General features: G+C 40.8%; 1 protein-coding gene across 1 annotated transcript; it reads right to left on the reverse strand.

The window, feature by feature from the left end:
- Window positions 1-11,333: 11,333 nt before the first annotated feature.
- On the reverse strand, window positions 11,334-21,051 carry napba (N-ethylmaleimide-sensitive factor attachment protein, beta a). Its single transcript, XM_076978321.1, has 11 exons — window positions 20,797-21,051; window positions 20,352-20,431; window positions 20,152-20,268; window positions 19,725-19,771; window positions 19,555-19,632; window positions 17,294-17,349; window positions 16,789-16,873; window positions 16,605-16,709; window positions 16,024-16,092; window positions 12,799-12,849; window positions 11,334-12,643 (listed from the first exon to the last, which is right to left on the reverse strand). Exons 1-11 carry the CDS (start codon window positions 20,892-20,894, stop codon window positions 12,542-12,544), a joined length of 888 nt encoding a protein of 295 aa, XP_076834436.1. The 5' UTR covers window positions 20,895-21,051; the 3' UTR covers window positions 11,334-12,541.
- Between the last annotated feature and the right edge of the window lie 3 nt (window positions 21,052-21,054).

The raw sequence follows: 21,054 nt of genomic DNA on the forward strand, positions 1-21,054 counted from the left end.
CGGGGTTCCATTGTGACGTCCTAACCTGAACTATGACGGCGGTCAATTGTAGCCAGCGTAGCCAAGGCGACGCTTTCTTTGTTTTGGTGCGCACATGAAGGATGACGTCATGAGTAGAGTAGCACCTGCAACCTGCGTGAAGCTGGCCCCCCCTCATACCCAAAATGCTGAAATAACACTGCAGTTCGTTTGTGCTGGGTTTGTGCCCGTTTGTGCTGCAAATATTTTCGTTTGTGCTATTAAGTGCTTTAATTCGCTTAAATGCATTATGAACCTAAAATGGACTTATGAAAAAATGGTACAGTGAAACCTGTTCATACTTACTGCGATGATACTTAAGGGTTCACACTCTCATGCAGCAGTGGAATTGTTTTGGCATTATTGGAAATTTCTGAGAAATTGATGTCCTAATTCAGCCTTTTTTACATGAGTGCTTTAATTCCCCTAATTGTGGTATGAAGATAAAATGGATTTATGAGGAAATGTTACAGTGAAACCTGTTCATACTTACTGTGATGATACTTAAGGGTTCATACTCTCATTCAGCAGTGGAATTGTGTTAGCATTTTGGGAGATTTCCGAGAAATTGATGTCCTAATTCTGCCTATTTGACATTAAGACTTCATATACATGAAGAATACATGACAAGGTTGCCAACTTTTCAAGATCACTTGGAGTGAGATTTGAACCTGGAGGGAGCGGGTGGCGAGTGTAAATTGTTGAGGGGGGAGGGGGTGGGTTGCAAATGTAAAATGGACACATATTAAGTATTATATCGGGATCGATCGATCGCCAGTGGTTGGCGTCAGAGCGAAGTAGTAACTCACTGAATCATAGATATGGATCAGAGGTAAATAAACGATATTTTTCGGTGTGAGAAATCGGAAGTGTGGTGTGAGAGAGTGTGAAGACAAATGAGTCAAATGAGTGTGTCTCACGCTCAACCGTATATATACGGTCACTGGATCAAACTCAACTCAGCAGTTGGCATAACTCAAAAAGACAAATGGAAAATGTTTCCTTAATATTTTTGCTGGCATAATACTTTATTTTTTAGAATGTAAAATGTAAAATAAATATATAAAGAAAATATAACTGGATTAATTTACCTTAATTCTGATTAATTCTTGATGGTATTCATATGATTGCATATGTTACTGGGGACTTGTGTTATTGGAATTAACAGACTAGGTTGTGCTTGATAACGCTACAAGCTGCCCACTTAGACACGATGATATCCTACATCAGCTTTTGTGATGACTTCTGTGTTCCCACCAGGACTTGCATTAAACACAACAATGATGGGCCCAGGTTTAGTGCCAGACTGAAACAGCTGCAACAAACCAAGCAGGAAGCCTATAGAAGTGGGGGTGGGCAAGGAATCGCATGAATAAAGAAACTGTGAAAAGCTTCTCCAACAAGCTCCATAGAATGATGTCAACCATCATGAAATACTTTGAGAAACACAACCCCCTGCAGGACCCCCTGCAGTTTATATACTGGGCCAATAGCTTGGTGGATGACACGGTGAACATGGGACTTCAACTAATCCTTCAACACCCTGAACACTAAAGAAGTATGCACTTGTTCTTGGATTTCAGCTTGGCATTGAATATTACAAGCCCAGCACAATTACTTAGCAAACTCATTTAACTTGGAGTGCTGGCTTCAAACAGCAACATCCAACAGCATCCTCGCTGGCAGAAAACAGCCAGGGAGATTGGGAAAGTTCATCTCAAGAGGGCTATGAATTCTCCTCACTGCTGTCCTCACAAATCCACAGCAACATGGAGCTGAACATAGGGAAAACAGTGGAGATGACATTAGACTTCAGGAGAAGTTCCCCAGCCCTGCACATATTCACGATCCTTCAAGTCCTTTGAGTCCTTCAAGTTCCTGGATGCCACATTCACCAAGGACTTGAAGTTAGCTCCATCATCAATATTAATTAGTTCCATCATCAAGAGAACCCTGCAGAGGATGTAGTTTGTGCTTCAGCTGAGGAAGTTCAACCTGCATCATGAGCTGAAGATCCAGTTCTAAACCGCCATCATGGAATCTGTTGTCACCATGTTCATTACAATGTGGGGCAGCTATGTCACCAAGCATGACCTACACAGACCGATGCATTGTCATAGACCATTTGTGTTACGTTTCCCACACTGCTGGGTCTGCACACTTCTAGAATCAGGAGGTGTGCAGAATAAATTACAACTGACCCGTCATTCCCAGACCCTGATCTGCTTTCACCTGTTCCGGCACCATCCCTCAGGCCAGCACATTAGACAAAAGAGGATCATGACAGCCTAGCTACAGAGAAGCTTGTTTCCATATGCCATAAAACATCTCAATGCACATAACACTCCATAATACACATAATTACACACATTAACATTTCATTTAATCTAATCTTGGTCCTGACACTTCACCTGTATCTGCCTTATATTCCCTAATTCTTATGTGGGCTAATATATTAATTTATGTACTTATTCATTCTAGATTAACATATTCAAACTATGGCACTCAGCATTTTTAGCAACTGTGGCCAGCTGCACATGTAAAGCATACTACAGGTATGACTATATGTATTTGTTTATGTCTGTCTGTGAAAGCATGATTCTGAATGAGATTGAAGATCAATTTAATGTAATTTACTTAGCATCATTAATGACCAAGGCAGACAGAGATACACGGTCAGTTTCCAGTGTTGCTTTAGAGGCATTCAGTGCCAATCATCTGGTTTTCTTGCGCATTGCCCAGCACAGCATTGAGTACAACACAATGTGCTGGCCAATTACAGGGTTCACCTGTGTTGCGTGATAACTGTCCTCTGGAACTTCACATGCCCCTGAATGTTATCACTCTTTGTACTGTAAAATAAAACCTACTATTCCTTGGTTCCTGCTGCAAACAAACCTTAGGGTCCTGGAGCTTATTCATTCTGTGTAAATGTAAGGTCTCAAACTAGAAGGGTTCTGGTTCCTTATTGGAGGAAAAAGTTATAGGATGTTTTATAAAGCCATAGCTATATAGCAAGCAATCAAATAATTTTTTATGAGGAAGGCAGAGGAAGGGGGGGGGGGGGGTAAATAACAGACACCTCATGAAGAAGGTAAATACTCTGCATATATTATAGCTAACTTGCATGAATTTTGTCCACTGCTTGCCATCAAGCTCTGTTGTTAAGTCATAGTAGCTAGCGAGTTGTATTTTCTTTTATTTACATTGGCCCTTCTATCTGGTGTGCATGTATCCTTTGTTGTTTGTACAACATGTAGCTGCCGTTTTTAATAAAGGCTAATCATAAATACAGTGATTAACTACCTTACCTACAGTGGAATCAGTTTATAGTAATATTTTAGAGGATAGGGTAGGCTTTGATTTGATAGCAAATGTGTCCCCCCCCCAATGTCAAACCCGCTCCTACGCCCTTGCTCACTGCTCAAACCAGGGTCTACCAGTCTGTGGTCTTGAGTAACTGCTATGAGCAGAATCAACATTAGCAAAAATTGGTTGTTTGATAAAACAGCCCATTAATCTGTAATCTGTATATAATCCGCTTGCAGATATTTCTAACTCTTAGCGATTCAAAATACTTTCATATTTTGATATATCAAATGGCTACCCAAATGGCTACTCTACCCATAGAGTCTTATTTCCCATTGACTAATGCAATCCACAAAAATCCAGTCAGGAACAGGAAAATGGTGACCATTGTAATGATTTAAAGAGAATCTGCAGACAAACGTATGATCAATTCTTTATGTTCTTATTATGTAATGTACTTTGAATCTCCTCTGGGTATGTTGTACAAATAAATAACTTCAGTCAATCAGTGTAGTGTAGATGCAAACAGAGCTCTAACAGTACTAGAGTACTATATAAGCTTGGTTTCGGTTACTCCCTGTCGCATGGGGACATAACTTTTACAACCATTATGTTTTTGTTTCTTATGGTCGTGATGATTTACACGCAGAAATTTCAGCCCAGGCTCGTTTAATTCATAAAATGAGACAGCAACCGTAACGTCTGCCCCCTGGTGGCAGAAATACCGCATTGCAGCTCCAGACACTTTCATTAGGCCAGAAGTTGTCGTGTACGTATATGTTGGTTTGTGGGCTTTTGCGCGTATGTCAAAGCATGAGAAATCTGATTTGACAGTTGACTTAACGGGAGCTTTGTTTAGAGAGCAAACAGCATCGCAGTTCCCGGAAACATTTCCAAATCACTGAAAGAGAACTATGAACGGACGTTGTGTAGTCATTTTAAATACTCAAATCACTTGTTGTAAATTAAAATACTCGAATAATTTTGCTGAATGATTCATGGTACCTGATACTCAAATATAACGAACAGAACAATACGTATGTGTACTGTTTAAGTCTACACCACTGTGAAATACAACATTGTCTTTTATTATTGTATTATATTGATAAATGTCTTCTGATAAAAACCCAAAACAAAAAAAGGAACCAAACAAAGCAAAATACACACACACACACACCTCTTTTCCTATACTTTCCAGTAAATTCTACATTTTTTGTGTTAAATCAAAATCAATCTAATACTCTTCTCATTTGGATAAAATAGCAAAGGTTCCCCTTAATTTCCATTATGTCATGATTTAATGAACTGGAAATAAACGAGCGCACGCACACTTTCCTTTGCTTTGTAATGCCTTTTTAAGTGATTGTGCGGGCATGTCATTCCTGATGAAACTGGCATATGTTCAACCCTTCAGCAGAGGAAACAAGAGGCACCCCAGACACAAACTTTCAAATTTCAAGTAATCACAGAATAAACAAAACAAGCCAACAAACCTGTTTAAAGTATCAACCTGCAGCACAGCTTGGTTACATTTAATTTGCAACCAGTCACCAAACGTAAGTAAACAGAAATACTCGCATTTGTTCTGGAAGGTCATATAATCAAAGCAGGAGTGAAGCGGTACGTGATGCTGAGATAGTTACAGGGGAGCCGTTTCCTGAACTCTGACCTCTGACCAAGGACGGATTAAGGATAGTCTGGGCCCCTGGGCAAAGAGTTGCACAGGACCCCCCCCCCCCCCCATCACTCCATCCACCTCGCCTGCCTCAGCCAGCATCTTCTTCGTAAAGAAGAAGGACGGTGGTCTGAGGCCTTGCATACATTACCGAGGGCTCAGTTCCCTCTTGGTAGGCTACTCCTACTAGTCCTACTCCTACTACTCCTACCCGCTTCCTCTAGTGCCGTCGGCACTGGAGCAGCTGAGTTCATTCTTAATACGAGCCAGTTTGGAGAATGAACGCTCCCCTTCACAATTTGTGATAGGCACAGTCAAAAAAAGTCTAAGTGCTATGTAGACATTTGGAAAGGTTGACTGTAAATGGACTCCATTGTACTTTCCCGACATGTTACTTGCATTATCGTATGACTGGCCCCTACAGTTGGATAAGTCTAGGCCCAGATTCTCCACCATAGCAACGACACACTCTGCCAAACTGTCCCCACTATGGTTTTCAATAGGCTCAAAAGCTAGAAAACGCTCAACTACATGTCCGTCATTATTAACAAACCTGAAAATAAAAGTAAGTTAGTCCACATGAGCGGAGTATGAGGTAATGAGTGGAGTCAACTATAACAGAGAAGTATTTTGATTCTTTGATCTCATTAACAATTGCCTGCTTTGTTCTCTGTCCCATCAAATGGATAAATTCTTCACACACTGTTGATGATAAGTAGGACACAGAACCTTTTCCCTTACCTCCAAACCTTTGGAGGTGCTCAGCTAGGAATGGGTCAAATTTGGCTAGGAGTTCTATGATGCCCAAAAAATTACCATTGTGGGCTGATCCTAATAGCTCATCATCTCCCCTGAAAGCAAGTCCCCTCTCCCCCAAAAACTGGATGACTGCAACAACTCTTCAAAACTTCCCGCCAGAATTGTCTTTCTGTGTCAATTTGTTTGACAATATCAGAATCAATTGTTGCTGTGCCTCTGGAGCGATTATATAATGCTACAATCACAAAATTGTAGAACCAGATACAATATGTAATAAAAAAGGCTGATCTATAACTATTTAGCTATAAATTGTTGTTATTGTAAATGTATTGTATGTATGTACTATTATAAAGCTTACACTTCTACTATTATCAATACTGTAATATGCAAATAACAATAAGCTTTTAAAAAAGCTGTGAGTTGCTAGTTAGCAACGTTACACTAGCCTTGAAAAAGGCTGTGAACCTTTCAAAGTTTAATATAGTAAATATAGTAATGTAATATTATATCATGTAATATAATATATAAGCCTTTGAAAAGACTATGAAAAGAATGTAACAGAATATATGCAATATAGTATAGTATAATATAATATAAAAACATTTATATATATTATAAAATAATATAATGCAGTATAAAGTTTAATGAGCCTTTAAAAAGGCTGTTGGTTGCTGATCTGGTAATAGCAAGTTAAAAGTTGTAGTAAAAGAACAGAGCAAGTTTGCAAGCTGAACTGTCTGAATGTGAGGAGTTTTGACACTGGCAGGGGGTTTTATATAGATCTTGCATATTCACTTGGAAGTTCTCGCAACACCTGATTGGCTCAGCCCCCGTGGGAATTTAGGGCAATGTAACAATTTTTCACCACTGAGTGAGAGGGTCGGGGAGGGGTAGCCACTATCTACTACAAAAATGCTGTTTGTGTGTGTGTGTGTGTGTGTGTGTGTGTGTGTGTGTGTGTGTGTGTGTGTGTGTGAGAGAGAGAGAGAGAGAGGGAGAGAGAGAGAGAGAGAGGCATGGAGAGGGAGACAGGGGAAAGGTTTTGAGTATATTAAAAATGCTGTGTTAATGATATTAAATCAAGTTTCATTATTGTCAAGACACCTTCACACTGCCTTGAAACATGTCAAGTCATGTCAAACTGTCATTGAATAAGAAGCTGAATAAAATATGTTTTCCAATAAATAATCCTCAAACTAAATATCAGGGTTACACGCATACGCAGCCACAGCTACTACAACAAAACCACTTGCTGTTTCATCATCTGTCACCAAACCAAAATGTGCTACTCAGTAAAATTAGCTTGCAGTTCTGTTGTATGAAAAGGCACTTTTCCTTTCATGCATTCCTTCAGAACTAGAGTGACCACTGGTCTCTTTACTGTTGTTTATTAAAGGGGAAACATGAAACTAGTCAAATGGCTTGTTGTTTTCACACAAGTGAAATCACACCCTTGGCCAAATTCACTAAATTTAATCGGTGTCAAAGATAGCATTCATCAGACAAATTGCTTGTCTTAAATTTAAATAATTGCAAAATTGCTAAATTAATTTGTGTCTCTGCGCTTAAGAGAAATCGAACATAATAATTTTGAAACAATACAAATTCAGAAACATTAAGTAAGGGCCTGAATTTGTAGGTCCCTAGAAAGTCAAGGAGCCATGATCACGGACGTAATTTGGGGGGGGACGGGGGGACATGTCCCCCCCACTTTTTCAAAAGCCGGTGTTGGTCCCCCCCAGTTTTTACGGTTAAAACCAAATATTTAAATAGCGACAAATCCATGTTCCCCCCACTTTTTATTACAAAATTACGTCCATGGCTATGGTAAACGACTTCTATGGAAGTCAAGGACCCCATAGCAGGGGCCCTCGTGATCAAGGGCCCTCTAATGGAATGCCCTGCTCTTCTCTAGGGCCCCCTGGTAGGGGCTCTCATAACCAGGGCCCTCTAAAAATATGACCTCCTCTTTCCTAGGACCCCTAATAGCCAGAAGTCGAAGTCAGAGCAGTGCCACAACGCCTCATCCATTTTCCTAAGGGGCCCAAAAGCATGGCTAGGGCCCAAAAGCATGGCTAGGGGCCCCAAAGGCATGGCTAGGGGCCCCAAAGAGGCCCTAGGGTCAAAGTCCCTAATAGTCAGAGGATCCTTAAAATGGAGGGCCCTCGGAAATAAAAATATATTGTACCATAAATGTTGATAGGCATCGCAAAAAGTTTTCGGCCAGGGCCCCCCCGGGGCCCCCTGACCTCAAGGGCCCCTGGGCGCTGGCCCCACTGGCCCGGTCAGTAATCCAGCCATGACTATACTGTATGTTGTACTTGAAGGGTGCTTCGTTTTAATATGAGAATGCATGTTGATGTGTTTCCATCTTTGGCGGAGAATGTTTATAAGCAGATCTTACACACTGACTCATATAGGTTTGCTGGCTCTCCCTTTTAATTTGAAACAAATCCAAAATGCTATCAATCTGTAGCAGTGGTGTTTTTCTTTGAAACCAGCTCGCTTGACTCATAACTAGCACTCGTCATCATTATGGCTTTTCAGCTCTGTATGATCCTAGTGAAAACTGCCACTCCATAACCAATCAGTGAGCCCCAACTGCTGACCCCGCCCACAGATCTTTTTAATGAATGCGCCAAATTTTCAAAGTACAGATTTGGCATGTTGCGTCACGTCACATGGTTAATATACTGCCATAATTTTACAATACTGTCATCATACTGCCCAATCCTAGTAGGTGCTATTATTCGCTTAGCTCAACAAGTTTTTTAAATAAATATATATTAAAACACACATTTACTCCTCTGTTCCTTTCAGATGCACTTTTGAAATATTTAAATCCTGTTTCTACACATCCTGGTCCACCAGAAGACACATTCTCAACCTTATCACCTTCCAGTGAGGCAGCATTACACCATCATATCCCTCCACCTCAGTCAGAGGTGTGAATTCCAGGTTCAGAAAGTAAAAGTCCTCACCAGGATTTTGTGCAGGCTTCCTGGATTGTGTTGATTCCACAAATTTTACCTGGATTGCACTAATTAGAAAATCTGGCAAGCTTGAGCAAAATCCTGGTGAGGACATTTACTTTCTGAACCTGGAATTGACACCTCTGACCTCAGTACACCAATATTTATTTATTATTAATGTTTAAAAGTTGTTCTCTGCACTACTTTATCTAAAATTGTTTTAAAATATTTTTTGAGCAATATATTTATTGTTATACTGTAATATTTATAATTCGTTTGGTTTTTATTTGTTTCTTTAATACTGATTTTACTGTTTTACTGTTGTTTCTGTTCTAAAATAATAATAAAAAATTATCAAAAACATAAAGCTTTGCTGTGTGAGTGTAAAAACCCTATGATTGATGATGCAGGGGGCGCCAACCAAAATCTCGCCTAGGGCACCACATTGGTCAGAGCCGGCTCTGGGACCATGCATCAATTTGACACCTTTTAAATGTTGACATTTCAACTTAATGTCTTGTCTTGTTAGTGTGGGGTTTTGTTTGTTTGTTTGTTGGTTTCTCTTTTCAGCAACAGCCTTCCTGGTGAGTCATTTCCATACTCATCTATACATGTATACATCATCCCATCTTCTGTGTCTGAGCATGTGTATTGTTTCACTTTGCTGCAGTTTACATCAGTCACAGTATTAACTGTTAATCCATCACTACAATCTTTCTGTTACAGACCAATCAAGACTGATCATAACAAAACATGACCATAGATGTAATATTTTTATACTATACAATCTTTGATGAAAGTGTGGTTCGAGCTTTCAGTAGGAAGTTCTTGATTTTATAGTTGCTTCATGCAGAAAATCTTTTTGAGCACAAATGTCCCTGCTCCTCTTATATATTAATTACTTTGCTCTTTGCACATACAGTATATAGACAACAGTATCGGGACGAACCTCTAAATAATTGTATTCAAGTATTTCGGTTTTATTCAGTGATCTCATTGCAACAAGTCAGTTTGTGAGATGTATTTCCTACTAATTTATTCCATGATCAAGTGTGAGAGCTTTTATTGAAAAGCAGAAGTGTTTAGGATCAACAGCAACTCCGGGCATCCCGAGTTACATAAAAGTTGCCAATGCTCTGCTGACTGAACAACTACAGAGTCCCAAACCTCCTCTAACATTAATATCAGCTAGGACCTTCATATGGTTTCCATGGGTGAGCTGCTGCAGCCTACTGCGGATCAAACATAGCCAAGCATCGACCGGAGTGGTGTACAACACACAATTTTTCTGCTTCCAACTTTGTGGGAACGTTTAGGGGAAACCCTTTTCTGTTCAAGCATGACTATGACCCAGTGCACAAAAAGAGTTGACTGAACTGCGCTAAGCATGTGAAATCCCATCTGCCTGATGTCATTCAAGACTATAGCCACGAATGGCATACAAATCTGATGCAGGACCACGTACAAATGGGGGTGGGGGTAGAGGGTGTGGCCCTAAGATGGTTTAAATCCTATCTGGAACATAGGACTTTTTCGGTAAACATGGGCAACTCTATCTCCTCTACAGGTGATGTGAAATATGGTGTCCCACAGGGATCCATACTAGGTCCAATCCTTTTTTCATTATATATGTTACCTTTAGGTCAAATTGTCAAAAAGCATAATGTTAACTTTCATTTTTATGCTGATGATATTCAATTGTATTTTCCTATTAGACCCAATGACAATGGCTCTTTTATGTCTCTAAAGAACTGTGTTGAGGACATCAAGAAGTGGTTGGCTGCTAATTTTCTTAATTTAAATGGAACTAAAACAGAGATGATCAGTTTTGGGTCTCCACACTGCAGTACTGTTGTTTCTGATAACTTTGGTCTATTACCAGCAAGTGTAAAGTCGTCAGTGCGCCACAGCAGACACCATCTGATGAAAGAGCCGGGACGCTTCCTCTTCACGTATGGTTCCGGAGGTTTGAACATATGCATGCATATCTCCATAATGTTGGTCAAAGAACACATAAGCCCTCTTGTTTCCCAGAACCGTCTCAGTTATCTGGTCCAGGTTGGAGTGGGTAGGTAGATGCCAGTAGACAGACACTGACTGCATATATCCTGAGATGGGAAACACCTTAAAAATTTTAAAAAGACTGAAAATGGACTTTCATGAAACGAGGAGGGAATTTTGTAGATGGTTTAAACTTTCTAATTAAATCTGGCCCAGAGTGTCAAACTGTCTGTCAGATTGCTAACTTACCTTACAGAGAAGCTCTTTGCCGCTTTGTAGGTTTTCAGCTTTAAATAAGTTGTGCAATAGAGTCTCAGTCAGCACATTTTTTCCAACGTAGAGACAGTGTGAACAAATGAACGAATTTGTAGTGGAAAGGAAAATCATACCTGGATTCAAATGGAAATACCCTAAGTCTGAAAACTGGTAAGTGCCATTTGGGCAAAACTGTCCGTCGAACGTTATCAAAAAATGCGTTTTTCTAAAACTGATAAAGCGCAATAGTTTGGAAGCAGTAAGCCTACGTGTGTTAAATGTCTAGTGTAAGTGCAGCAGTATACGATTTCAAATAATTGAACACAATTATACGTTGTCATTGATACATTTCATTAATATTTATTGAGTATCACACAATAAATATAACACATTTATGATACGTTAGGGTCTCAGTAAGAAATCACATTGTGTTTGTTTTCCATTTGTATTCCCTGACGTTTTTTTAAAGGTTTTGCAATACAGTGGACACAACATGCTTCAGGAGGCTCTTGGGTGTAGTGAAATTCCAATACGAGTTGTAAACTAGTCAATAAAAGCAACCCAGGCCCTGAAGTTCAAGATATCAGCGTAACTTAAAACCTGAAAGGGCAACCAATGTTTTAATAAGAACGAAAACTACAGGCTTTACTGACTTCGGGTTGATCAAATCATCTTCAGAATACGTTATAATCCTTCCTTATTAATTGTCACGTATAGCAAGACATGAGCAATTATAGTACACAAATTAACAAACAAAACAACAAAATAGATATAATTATCTGAGTAATAGTAAGTAATGCCACAATAATTTTGCCCAGATCTTTGCATTGATTCAAATACTTAATAAACCATGTACATTTATGAGCCAGACTTTGCTCCAGTGATTATGTAATTTTAGATAATCTACATATGCCTATAATTTGACAAAATAAAAGTTCTGATAGCATATTATTAGATATATTATACCACAAAGAGGCAAGTCATGACACAAATTGACACTATTACAGTGAAACAGAAAGCAATGTAAATTTTCAACTAAATCAATAAATAACATCTCTTTTTATTTCAAAATAAATAACATAATAACGAGGCCCCATCTTGAAATACTAACAATTATCATGCAAGACAATGCCAGTGACAATAATACAGTGAATAGCAGACAGACCTAAGTTTCAATTGGATTTTTCATGCTACACACACACACACACACACACAAGTGAAAAGTTAAAACAAATGTGATGTATTATGTGTTGGGCTAAAGGATAGAAGACAACACCAGTCACTAAACAGAGGATTAATCAGGGATTAATCGCTAATCAGGGATTCATCACTAATCAGGGATTATGTCTGCAATATTGACAATATTGACACATTATGTAACTCTGGTATACCAGTCTTATCATAGAACATTCACCTCCGAGCAAACAGACATCTGAAAGACTGGCATCGGGGCACATATTTGAGCTTGCATCATTAAAGAAGTCTTCGACCAGATTGTCACACATGAATAACAGAAAAGAGTAGGGTGGTGTGCCACAGTGTTGCTGGCAGCTCACTTCAGGTCTCCAGCATCACCCTGAATAGTCTTCTTGATCCGCAGTAACATAGTGGTCTGCCACTGATCCAGACGAGAGATCGAATCAAACTCCTTCACCTGAAGGAGCAGCACCATGAACACACTTCCCTCAGCATGAGCAGGTCTAAGCCAATCGAGTCGGGAATTGCGCAACAAAATATGTGAACTGCTTCTGAGATGTTTGCATGCTGATAGAGAACCACAGTCACAGACATCCACACTGAAATACTCACAGCTTCAGTGAAGGCCTCGCTGTTTTGTTCCTCGTGTGCTTCCAGTAGTTTCTGTACAATTTTTTTGCATGCACAGCACAGTGATGCTTATTGGTTTAAAATATACATGGCATAATTAAAAAGAAACTTTCAATGTATACTATTTCAAAATATACTATTTGTCAGCATTACACAGCTGGACTTAAAGTGCAGTTTTAAACTGAAAAATGCTGCCTGCATGAGTATCACCTTTTTTGTTTTACTCTGCCCAAATGAGTAAAATCACCTTTTCCTGCTATTTGCAACAGTTGGGGAGCATTTCTACCAGATTTGCATAATGTTTGGGAGTAATTTTCACCCATTTGTCCTGTTCCATGTAATGGTTGGATGATACTTTGTGGACCAGTTTTCAAATGTTACTACAGATTCTTGATTGGACAGAGATCTGTACGTTGGGTTATGAGCACTTTAATGTTTTTGCTGTTCAGTCATCTTTGTATCGCTTTGGCCTTTGAATCACTGCCGAAAGGGGAAATCGCTCCCTGTGCTGCTTGTGTAGGAACAGGCAGTCTATGGTGTATGCCACACGTGGTTTAAAATTTTTGTCAAAAACCTACATTTTTGCCTCAACTGACCATACTGACTCAACTGAGGCTTTCTAGCAAACTCCAAACATGCTTTGATATGTTTTTCTTCAGTAATGACCTTCTGGCCACTCTCTCATATAGAGCTTTTGATATCAACACTTTCCGATGTGGTGCAAGTCTAGAACTTACTCAAAATATTTTCACCTTATTCTTTATTACCATCCTTCATATTCACAGTCTGACCAATGGTGCACAAATTTAATGAGTTTTTTATCCAGGCAAACTGTTTGCGCTCTTGACAGGAAGTGGTTAATTGTAAGCCAGTTTTCAATCTGCATAGACTACCCATGTCACGTTGAGGACCCCGGCCCCTCCCTTTTGGGCGTGTGTAAACGTTGTCCACGTGCTTTGTCTGCGTCTGCGGAACTCTGTGGTGAAGGCTATGTTGTGTGAATAATGTGTCTCACCTGTGAATCGTCTCGTAATCACATGGGGCTAATGTGGTCTGTCTATTTAATGTGCGCTCGCGCAGTGTCTTGTGCTCGTCGTTGTCTAGAGTTTACACGTTGTGTTTGTGTGAGTGTTCTCCGTGGCGCAAATTGCGCTATATTCGTAAATAAACGCAAAAGTGACGTCAGTCAAGAAGGATTCTGTGTCTCGTCTTTCGCCGACCCACAAACGTCACAGAACGACGAGCCGTTTTCGAGACAGCAAGAACGATGCCAGGCTACACAACCCGGCCAAAGAAGAGCCAGCGCCCCAGCAAGCGGCATCACCACGCTCCCTCCTCGCCACCGCGCTGCGAAGCCACACCAACCTTGGAACAGTTGGAACAGGACCCGGTCTGCGCGTTCCAGCTGGCTTCAGCACGGGCAACGACCGACCCCGAGATAGCGGAGATGATCCGCGAGGGGGCGGTACAGACTTGGCGAGAGCGACAGAAAAAACCTCCTCCATCCCGCGCTCTTTCTCCTCTGCGGGTAGGATCCTACGTGTTCTGCGCCACAGACACTACCCCAGAGAGCGAGTTTGGGGAGGAGGACTCTGAGGAGGAAGGTGATGAGGAAGAGGGCTACCCTCCGTCTCTAGGCGAAGCCTCCACCGTCGACTACGGTGGGGAGGGGGAGGAAGCCTACCCTCCGTCGCTAGACGATGTCTCCACCGTCGACTACGGTGAAGAGGAGGAGGAGGAGTCAGAGGAGGAGGACTACCTCCCTCCGCCCGTAGTTCCCTCTTCCCCCGTCGAGGAGGGCGAAGAGGAGGGCGAGGAGCAAGAGTGTGACGAGGAGGAGTACCCCTCCCCGTCGGAGTGCTCCGCATGCCCCGAGGAGAATGGGGATTACCCTCCATCCGAGGGCTCCTACACGGAGGAGGAGGAGAGCCCTTCCCCCTCGGAACTGTCCGCCGGGACAGTGAAGAGGAGAAGGAGTCCAGAGGCGGGTTCGTCCTCCGAGCTCTCCCCAGCCAGCGACATGGACTGTTCCCGGGGTGGCAGCTCGGGACAGCCCATGAGCTGGAGCCGTGGCAGTGACAAGGAGATGGAGACGGAGGAAGCCACTCCCACTGCCAGGTCCGGAGGGAGATCCTCGGGCGAGGAGGGTTTCCCGTACGGCCCACCGAGGGGTGGGACCAACCGCGCTGCACCTGGCGCGTCGGCCAACCGCGCTGCACCTGGCGCGTCGGCCAACCGCGCTGCACCAGGCGCGTCCACCAGCCGCGCTGCGCCCGGTGGAGGGTTTGCAGCAAGGGCAGGAGGAGCACCGCCCACCGCAGCGCCTGCAGCACCAGTGGCTCCCGATCTCACTCCCCTCATCGCTCTCCTTCTGGCGCGCAGCCTGGCGCCTATTTCATGTGTGTGTGTGCCTGTGTTCGTAAGTCTACCCGTATGTGTACCTAACCCCCTCTTCCCGTTTGTGTCTATGTGTGTAAGCGTGCCTGTTTGTGTTTTTGTAACCGTGCCGTTGTCTAACGTCTTTTCCCCTGTGTTCCCAGGGAGGGTGTTCTAGGCGGTCCGTGGCGGACGCTTCCCCAAGGGCGGTCACCTCCCAGACGCAGGACTGAGCGCGTCGGATCCGCCCATCGTCGTGGGTTCGGGGCACTCGGTCCTGTTGGCACCCCGGGACGGGTAGTGCCCTTGGAGGGGGCGTCTGTCACGTTGAGGACCCCGGCCCCTCCCTTTTGGGCGTGTGTAAACGTTGTCCACGTGCTTTGTCTGCGTCTGCGGAACTCTGTGGTGAAGGCTATGTTGTGTGAATAATGTGTCTCACCTGTGAATCGTCTCGTAATCACATGGGGCTAATGTGGTCTGTCTATTTAATGTGCGCTCGCGCAGTGTCTTGTGCTCGTCGTTGTCTAGAGTTTACACGTTGTGTTTGTGTGAGTGTTCTCCGTGGCGCAAATTGCGCTATATTCGTAAATAAACGCAAAAGTGACGTCAGTCAAGAAGGATTCTGTGTCTCGTCTTTCGCCGACCCACAAACGTCACAACCCACAGCACAGGGCTTAGCAAAGTACAAGTACTTAGGCAAACAGTATTTTTCAGTTGTTCATTTGCCACATAATAAATTATAAATTTTGAGAGTCTGACTTTAAAAAAGAAAATATCAAAGGCACATATTTGTATATTTGAATATATTAACAAATGCACCCATTCACTTACTTTCAGAAGTTTACATTCTCTCGAGTCTGAGAAAGCTGGAAACATACCCTCATACTTCTCTATGGCCAGCTATAACAAAAACAATACAATTATTGTATTAATGTGCTTAAAATTGGGTGCTTATGGGTTTATAAGTACTGTGCATCCCCATGTATGTTTATAAATCATACGTCCCCATGCATTTTTATAAATTAGACATCTCCATGTATGTTAATAAATCATACATCCCCATGTATGTGTTTATAAACCATATGTATGTGTTTATAAATCAGATATCCCCATGTATGTGTTTATAAATCAGATATCCCCATGCATGTGTTTATAAATTAGACATCCTCATGTGTATATGTTTATAAATTAGACATCCCCATGTATGTGTGTTTATAAATTAGACATCCCATGTATATGTGTTTATAAATCATACATCCCCCATGTATGCGTTTATAAATCATACATCCCCATATGTTTGTGTGTTTATAAATTAGACATCCCTATATATGTGTTTATGAATCATACATCCTCAGGTATGTGTGTTTATAAATCTTGTCCACTCCCATCTCCATGCTCTCCAGGGCACTCACCTTTGCATTTAATTCATCCACAATGAAATGGCATAGTGAAGCCTTCCAGAAATACTCTTTTGCATTGTATTTCAGAAGTGGGTTATCCATTGTACTAGTTGCAACCTGGTGAGAGGTTTTATGTCACTGCATGGAATTATACATATTTTGAGCCAAAAGGGTACAATATTTGTAAGACACAAACCTGTTCAAAGATTTCAATTGCTTTGGGATATTGTTCCAGCTGTGCACAGTAAAAACCAACTTTCAGAAGGCATTTGTTGGCAGAGCTAAAAGAAGAGAAACAAAAAGTTAAGGCTGATTTTGATCAATTACAAACTGGAATTACATTTAAGATTTAAGATTTTAAGAAAAACATCTATATCTAAAGTATTAAGTGTAGATGTAGATGTAGATGTAGAATTCATTCTGATTAAAAAGCTCAATTTGAGAGCATTACTTCTGTCTGAAATCAGAAGAAGCTGTCTCTCCATGCCTGAGGTCTGAAAGGAGCTAGGAGTATATACAAATGCATCGTAATGGTCTCTAAATGACAGAAAGATTATATACAGGGTTTCTCAAAAGTAAGCAACCACCCATATAAAATGAATATGCTCTGTGAAGTTATGGAATGTTGTGTCAGCATTCAGCCAGATGTTTTGGTGGAAGTTTCTTTTCTGGTATTGTGTAAGACGAGATGAAAATATTACCTGTTTGATTCCTCTCCTTTGTAATAGTCAGCTGCCTGCTCATAATGGGCAATTGCCTGAAAACAAATGTCAAAGAGTGTTGGTGTCACGGTGAGTGAGGGAGAGGGAAGCAGAGAGAGCAGAGGCAGCTGGTAAACCAGCGTTTCCAGTGTCCATGTGCTGCGTGCTTCTGAGGTTTTACCATTGTTCAGCCTCTAGTTTAACAATGGTAACACTTACAGCCATTTTTATACACATTTGCTCTTCCCAGATTTTCTGCGAATTCATTAGTTTACTGTACATCCATATTAATATCCATAAGTTTATTAGTATATAATTTATTAGTTTTGACATTTACATATGTATCCTTCTGCAGTTGTAATATTTACAGCTGTGTTGTAGTATTATAATTAGTTTTGACTTGTAGTTCATAGAACACACATGAGAAGTGGAATCATGGTTACTTTTCTCTCACAGTAATTTTCTAATCCTAATCATAAAAAAATATCTCCTGTTCAACTTATGGGCACAAATATGCCATTAATCAAAAGTTTAGAAATGTCCTATTTGTTTCTCTGAGCTACACATACATTTATATTTATTGAATTTAGCGGGCGTTCTAATGCAGAGCAAAAAGTGTTTCATTGTCTACTCAAAGTATCCTTAACTAACCTACTAAATTGGTTAGTACATAAATACATTTAACCAAGCCCCTCCAGGACCAAGTGCAGAACCCTAGAATGAGGGATACGGTCAAATCCAATGTTACAGAATACATGTTGGCAGCTTTTGCAAACATTTCACATGCTTCCTCTAACTCATCCTCTAACCTCAAACATCTCCTCTGTAAAATTCTAAATGTGTGGTTGGTAGTAACTCAAGTGTTATGCTCTAAATATTTTTGCCTGATCACAGAGAAAATGCTAAACAGGATATTTCAAGTGCAAATGGAAAATGTTTGTAAAAGTTCCTGATAAAGTTTAATTAAAGCTTTAAAAAGCTTTTCAAAGACAAGTGTTCAGTTGCTGTCAGAAGACAGCGAGGGAAGAGCTACAATGAGATAATTCTTTTGGTACAATGTTCTATTTTTACATTGTTCTATTGTGTTGATGACTTTGACTTCAAAGGGCTATAGTGTTCTAAAAATGTCACATTCCGTTTTCAGCTACTACGAACTAATACAATAAACCAACACATAACTCTGGCATTTACTAATTAGAGAAGGGTTTGCTTGGCTTCCAAAAACCATGTAGGCATATGGGGCAAAAATCCCACCATGAGCTGAAGGGCGAGGACAGTGCCATAAAGTAACAGTGTACATGTAATTTGAAAGCCTGGCCTCCATAATTCTTTTATGTCCCTTTTTAAATAATGTTTATACTTTGGGTTGACATGCCAATACTGAAATCCTGCAAGTCTGTTTTGTGGCTAGCTAGCTAATAAAGGCTAGTATAGCTATTAAAGTTTTCAGCTTGCTTGTTTTGCTTATGTCTTCCACAGTTTCATCTCTTTTTCTATTTTTTATCTCTTAGGCAGACTGAAAGTAGGCCACAGTAAAAGTAGCAATCCACTGTAAATAACAATCCTGAGAAATATCCCAGCACTGACATTATGAGAAACTCATTCACATAATCTGTGAAGTATGAAAGACTAAAAATAGAAATACCCTCTATTATTATTTCATTCTTGATATAGGTATCTTGTCTGGAAATTATCCACATTTTTTCATACTATTTTAGATTTGTGTAGGAATACTAGGCTTAAACTGACACACACTGTCTTGTAAAATTATCAGCATGACTTTTATACACTTATACAGACTTAACTTTTTTTTTTTTTTCACTTTTTCTGAATATTTTTTACATAGCCAGGGGTGTGGATAAATAGGATGTAGTCATAAATCGATTAGCCACCCACACTGCCGTCTGTATTTGTATGCTGTCAAATTCGGTAGGTCATCAATTGTTGGCCATGACAGACTTCAGCTGACCAGTAATAATTCTATCTCTAGTCTACATCATGTTCAAAATATTTTGTGTTATGTAAATCATGTGGATTCTCAATTAGAGGCCAAGTATTAAGGTTTTCCCCTTTAAGAAATGTTTGCAAGTCACACCCACTGAAGGTCTAGTCCACTAGGACGCTTGTGGGTGCTGATCTAGCAGGACGTTTACTGCCTTTGAGAATTTTCAAAGGTCGATGGTACGTTCAAATTGCTTGTGTTATTTCGGCCAGATGTGTTTTATGGTGTCACCATACTGCCCATTGCAGGCATGTCTCACCTTTTCAATATCTACGAGCTCGGACTCATACACTTCTGCAATGGTCATGTGATGTTTGGCAGCAATTGTGAATCTTCCCTGTAAAAGAAGGATGACAAACAGATCAGACAGGGCAGCAGGGCTGAAGCTCTGCGTGATGTCCCAACTGCTTATGTTTGCGTTTGTCTTACCATGTCTGTATATATGTCGATGGCTGCATTTAAGCAGTTGATAGCCTCTATTTGATGCATTAAGAAAGAATACATTCAATTAATAGTGGTGAATAAAACCACGATAAGGCAAGCACGAGCAGCAGGACATGGTAAAATGACAGTTCACAACAAAATAGAATCCTTTCTGGATTTTTGCCATGCTTGATTGTAATAAAATATGATTTCACTAGTACAGTAAAAACGTAATGAAGTAAGAAGTAGGGGACTAAGCAGTATCAGTTTCCAGATAACACATTTTTTATCATCTGAAAAAGCTACATTTATATATGGTTTGTAACTCAATCATTCCATGCCAACTCTATATAACTGCATAACTACTGTGTCATTCAATTTCAGTCATTTGCGTTACTTTATTTGAATATAATATTAAAATATTTAAATTCACCTTGGGGGTCAGCTTTCTTGTAGGCATTGCCGGCATCCACAAAGCTAGTGGCAGCGTCCAGCTTATTCTGCATTTGCATATGAAGTCGTGCAGCTTGGCAAAAGGCATTGCCTGCGGCTATTAAACAAAACGTCATCGGCATAAATATCATAATAAGAGGTCGTTTGTATGAGCATATACAGACTGATATATAGACATACCACTCCAGTTCTTTGCCATTTTGAACATGTTGGCAGCTCTTGCATACATTTCACATGCATCCTCTAACTTGTGGTTCCCTCTGCAAAACAGAATTAGACATCTGTGTGGTTTGAAGGCATTAATTTCAGTGTTATGCTCTAAATAATTTGGTCTAATCGCAGGATTAGACGACAGCTACTACACTGTTTATAGGCGTCAGACATCAATATGGCTAACATGGCTACATGACATTGGCCAATGAGTGCGCAGGGTGAGAAGCATGAATGGGCAGGAATATCATCTCGTCTGAAAGCCAGGTGATTATCTCTCTGCGACGATGTATCTGTAATATGATTAAGAGCAGTTCGTGTATTGTCAAGATCTAACTGACGTGAATGTCAAATCACCATCGCACTAACGTTTTTAGCGTCGAAGCTAGCTGCTGTCGCACGACATTAAGCTCACCCGAACATCCCTCCGAGAAACGACCCAGATGACTTTACTTTTTTGTCGGCTTCAGCCATTAACCCGATTGCCTCTTTTTCCTTGCCGGAATTATCCATGTTTTTGATATGTTTGCCTTTTCAGCAAATGTTGGTGTCCAAAAAACCGTGGGATTGTGCTGCTGGTGGCGGCGGTGTATGGATCCGACCTAAAATGACAGATGATGTCCGTCCGCTCTCTGGTGCTGATGAGAGCTCGGTGTCGTTTACGATGCGATGG

The sequence above is a fragment of the Brachyhypopomus gauderio genome, chromosome 17, assembly GCF_052324685.1.
Source record: "Brachyhypopomus gauderio isolate BG-103 chromosome 17, BGAUD_0.2, whole genome shotgun sequence".
NCBI classification, from domain to species: domain Eukaryota; kingdom Metazoa; phylum Chordata; class Actinopteri; order Gymnotiformes; family Hypopomidae; genus Brachyhypopomus; species Brachyhypopomus gauderio.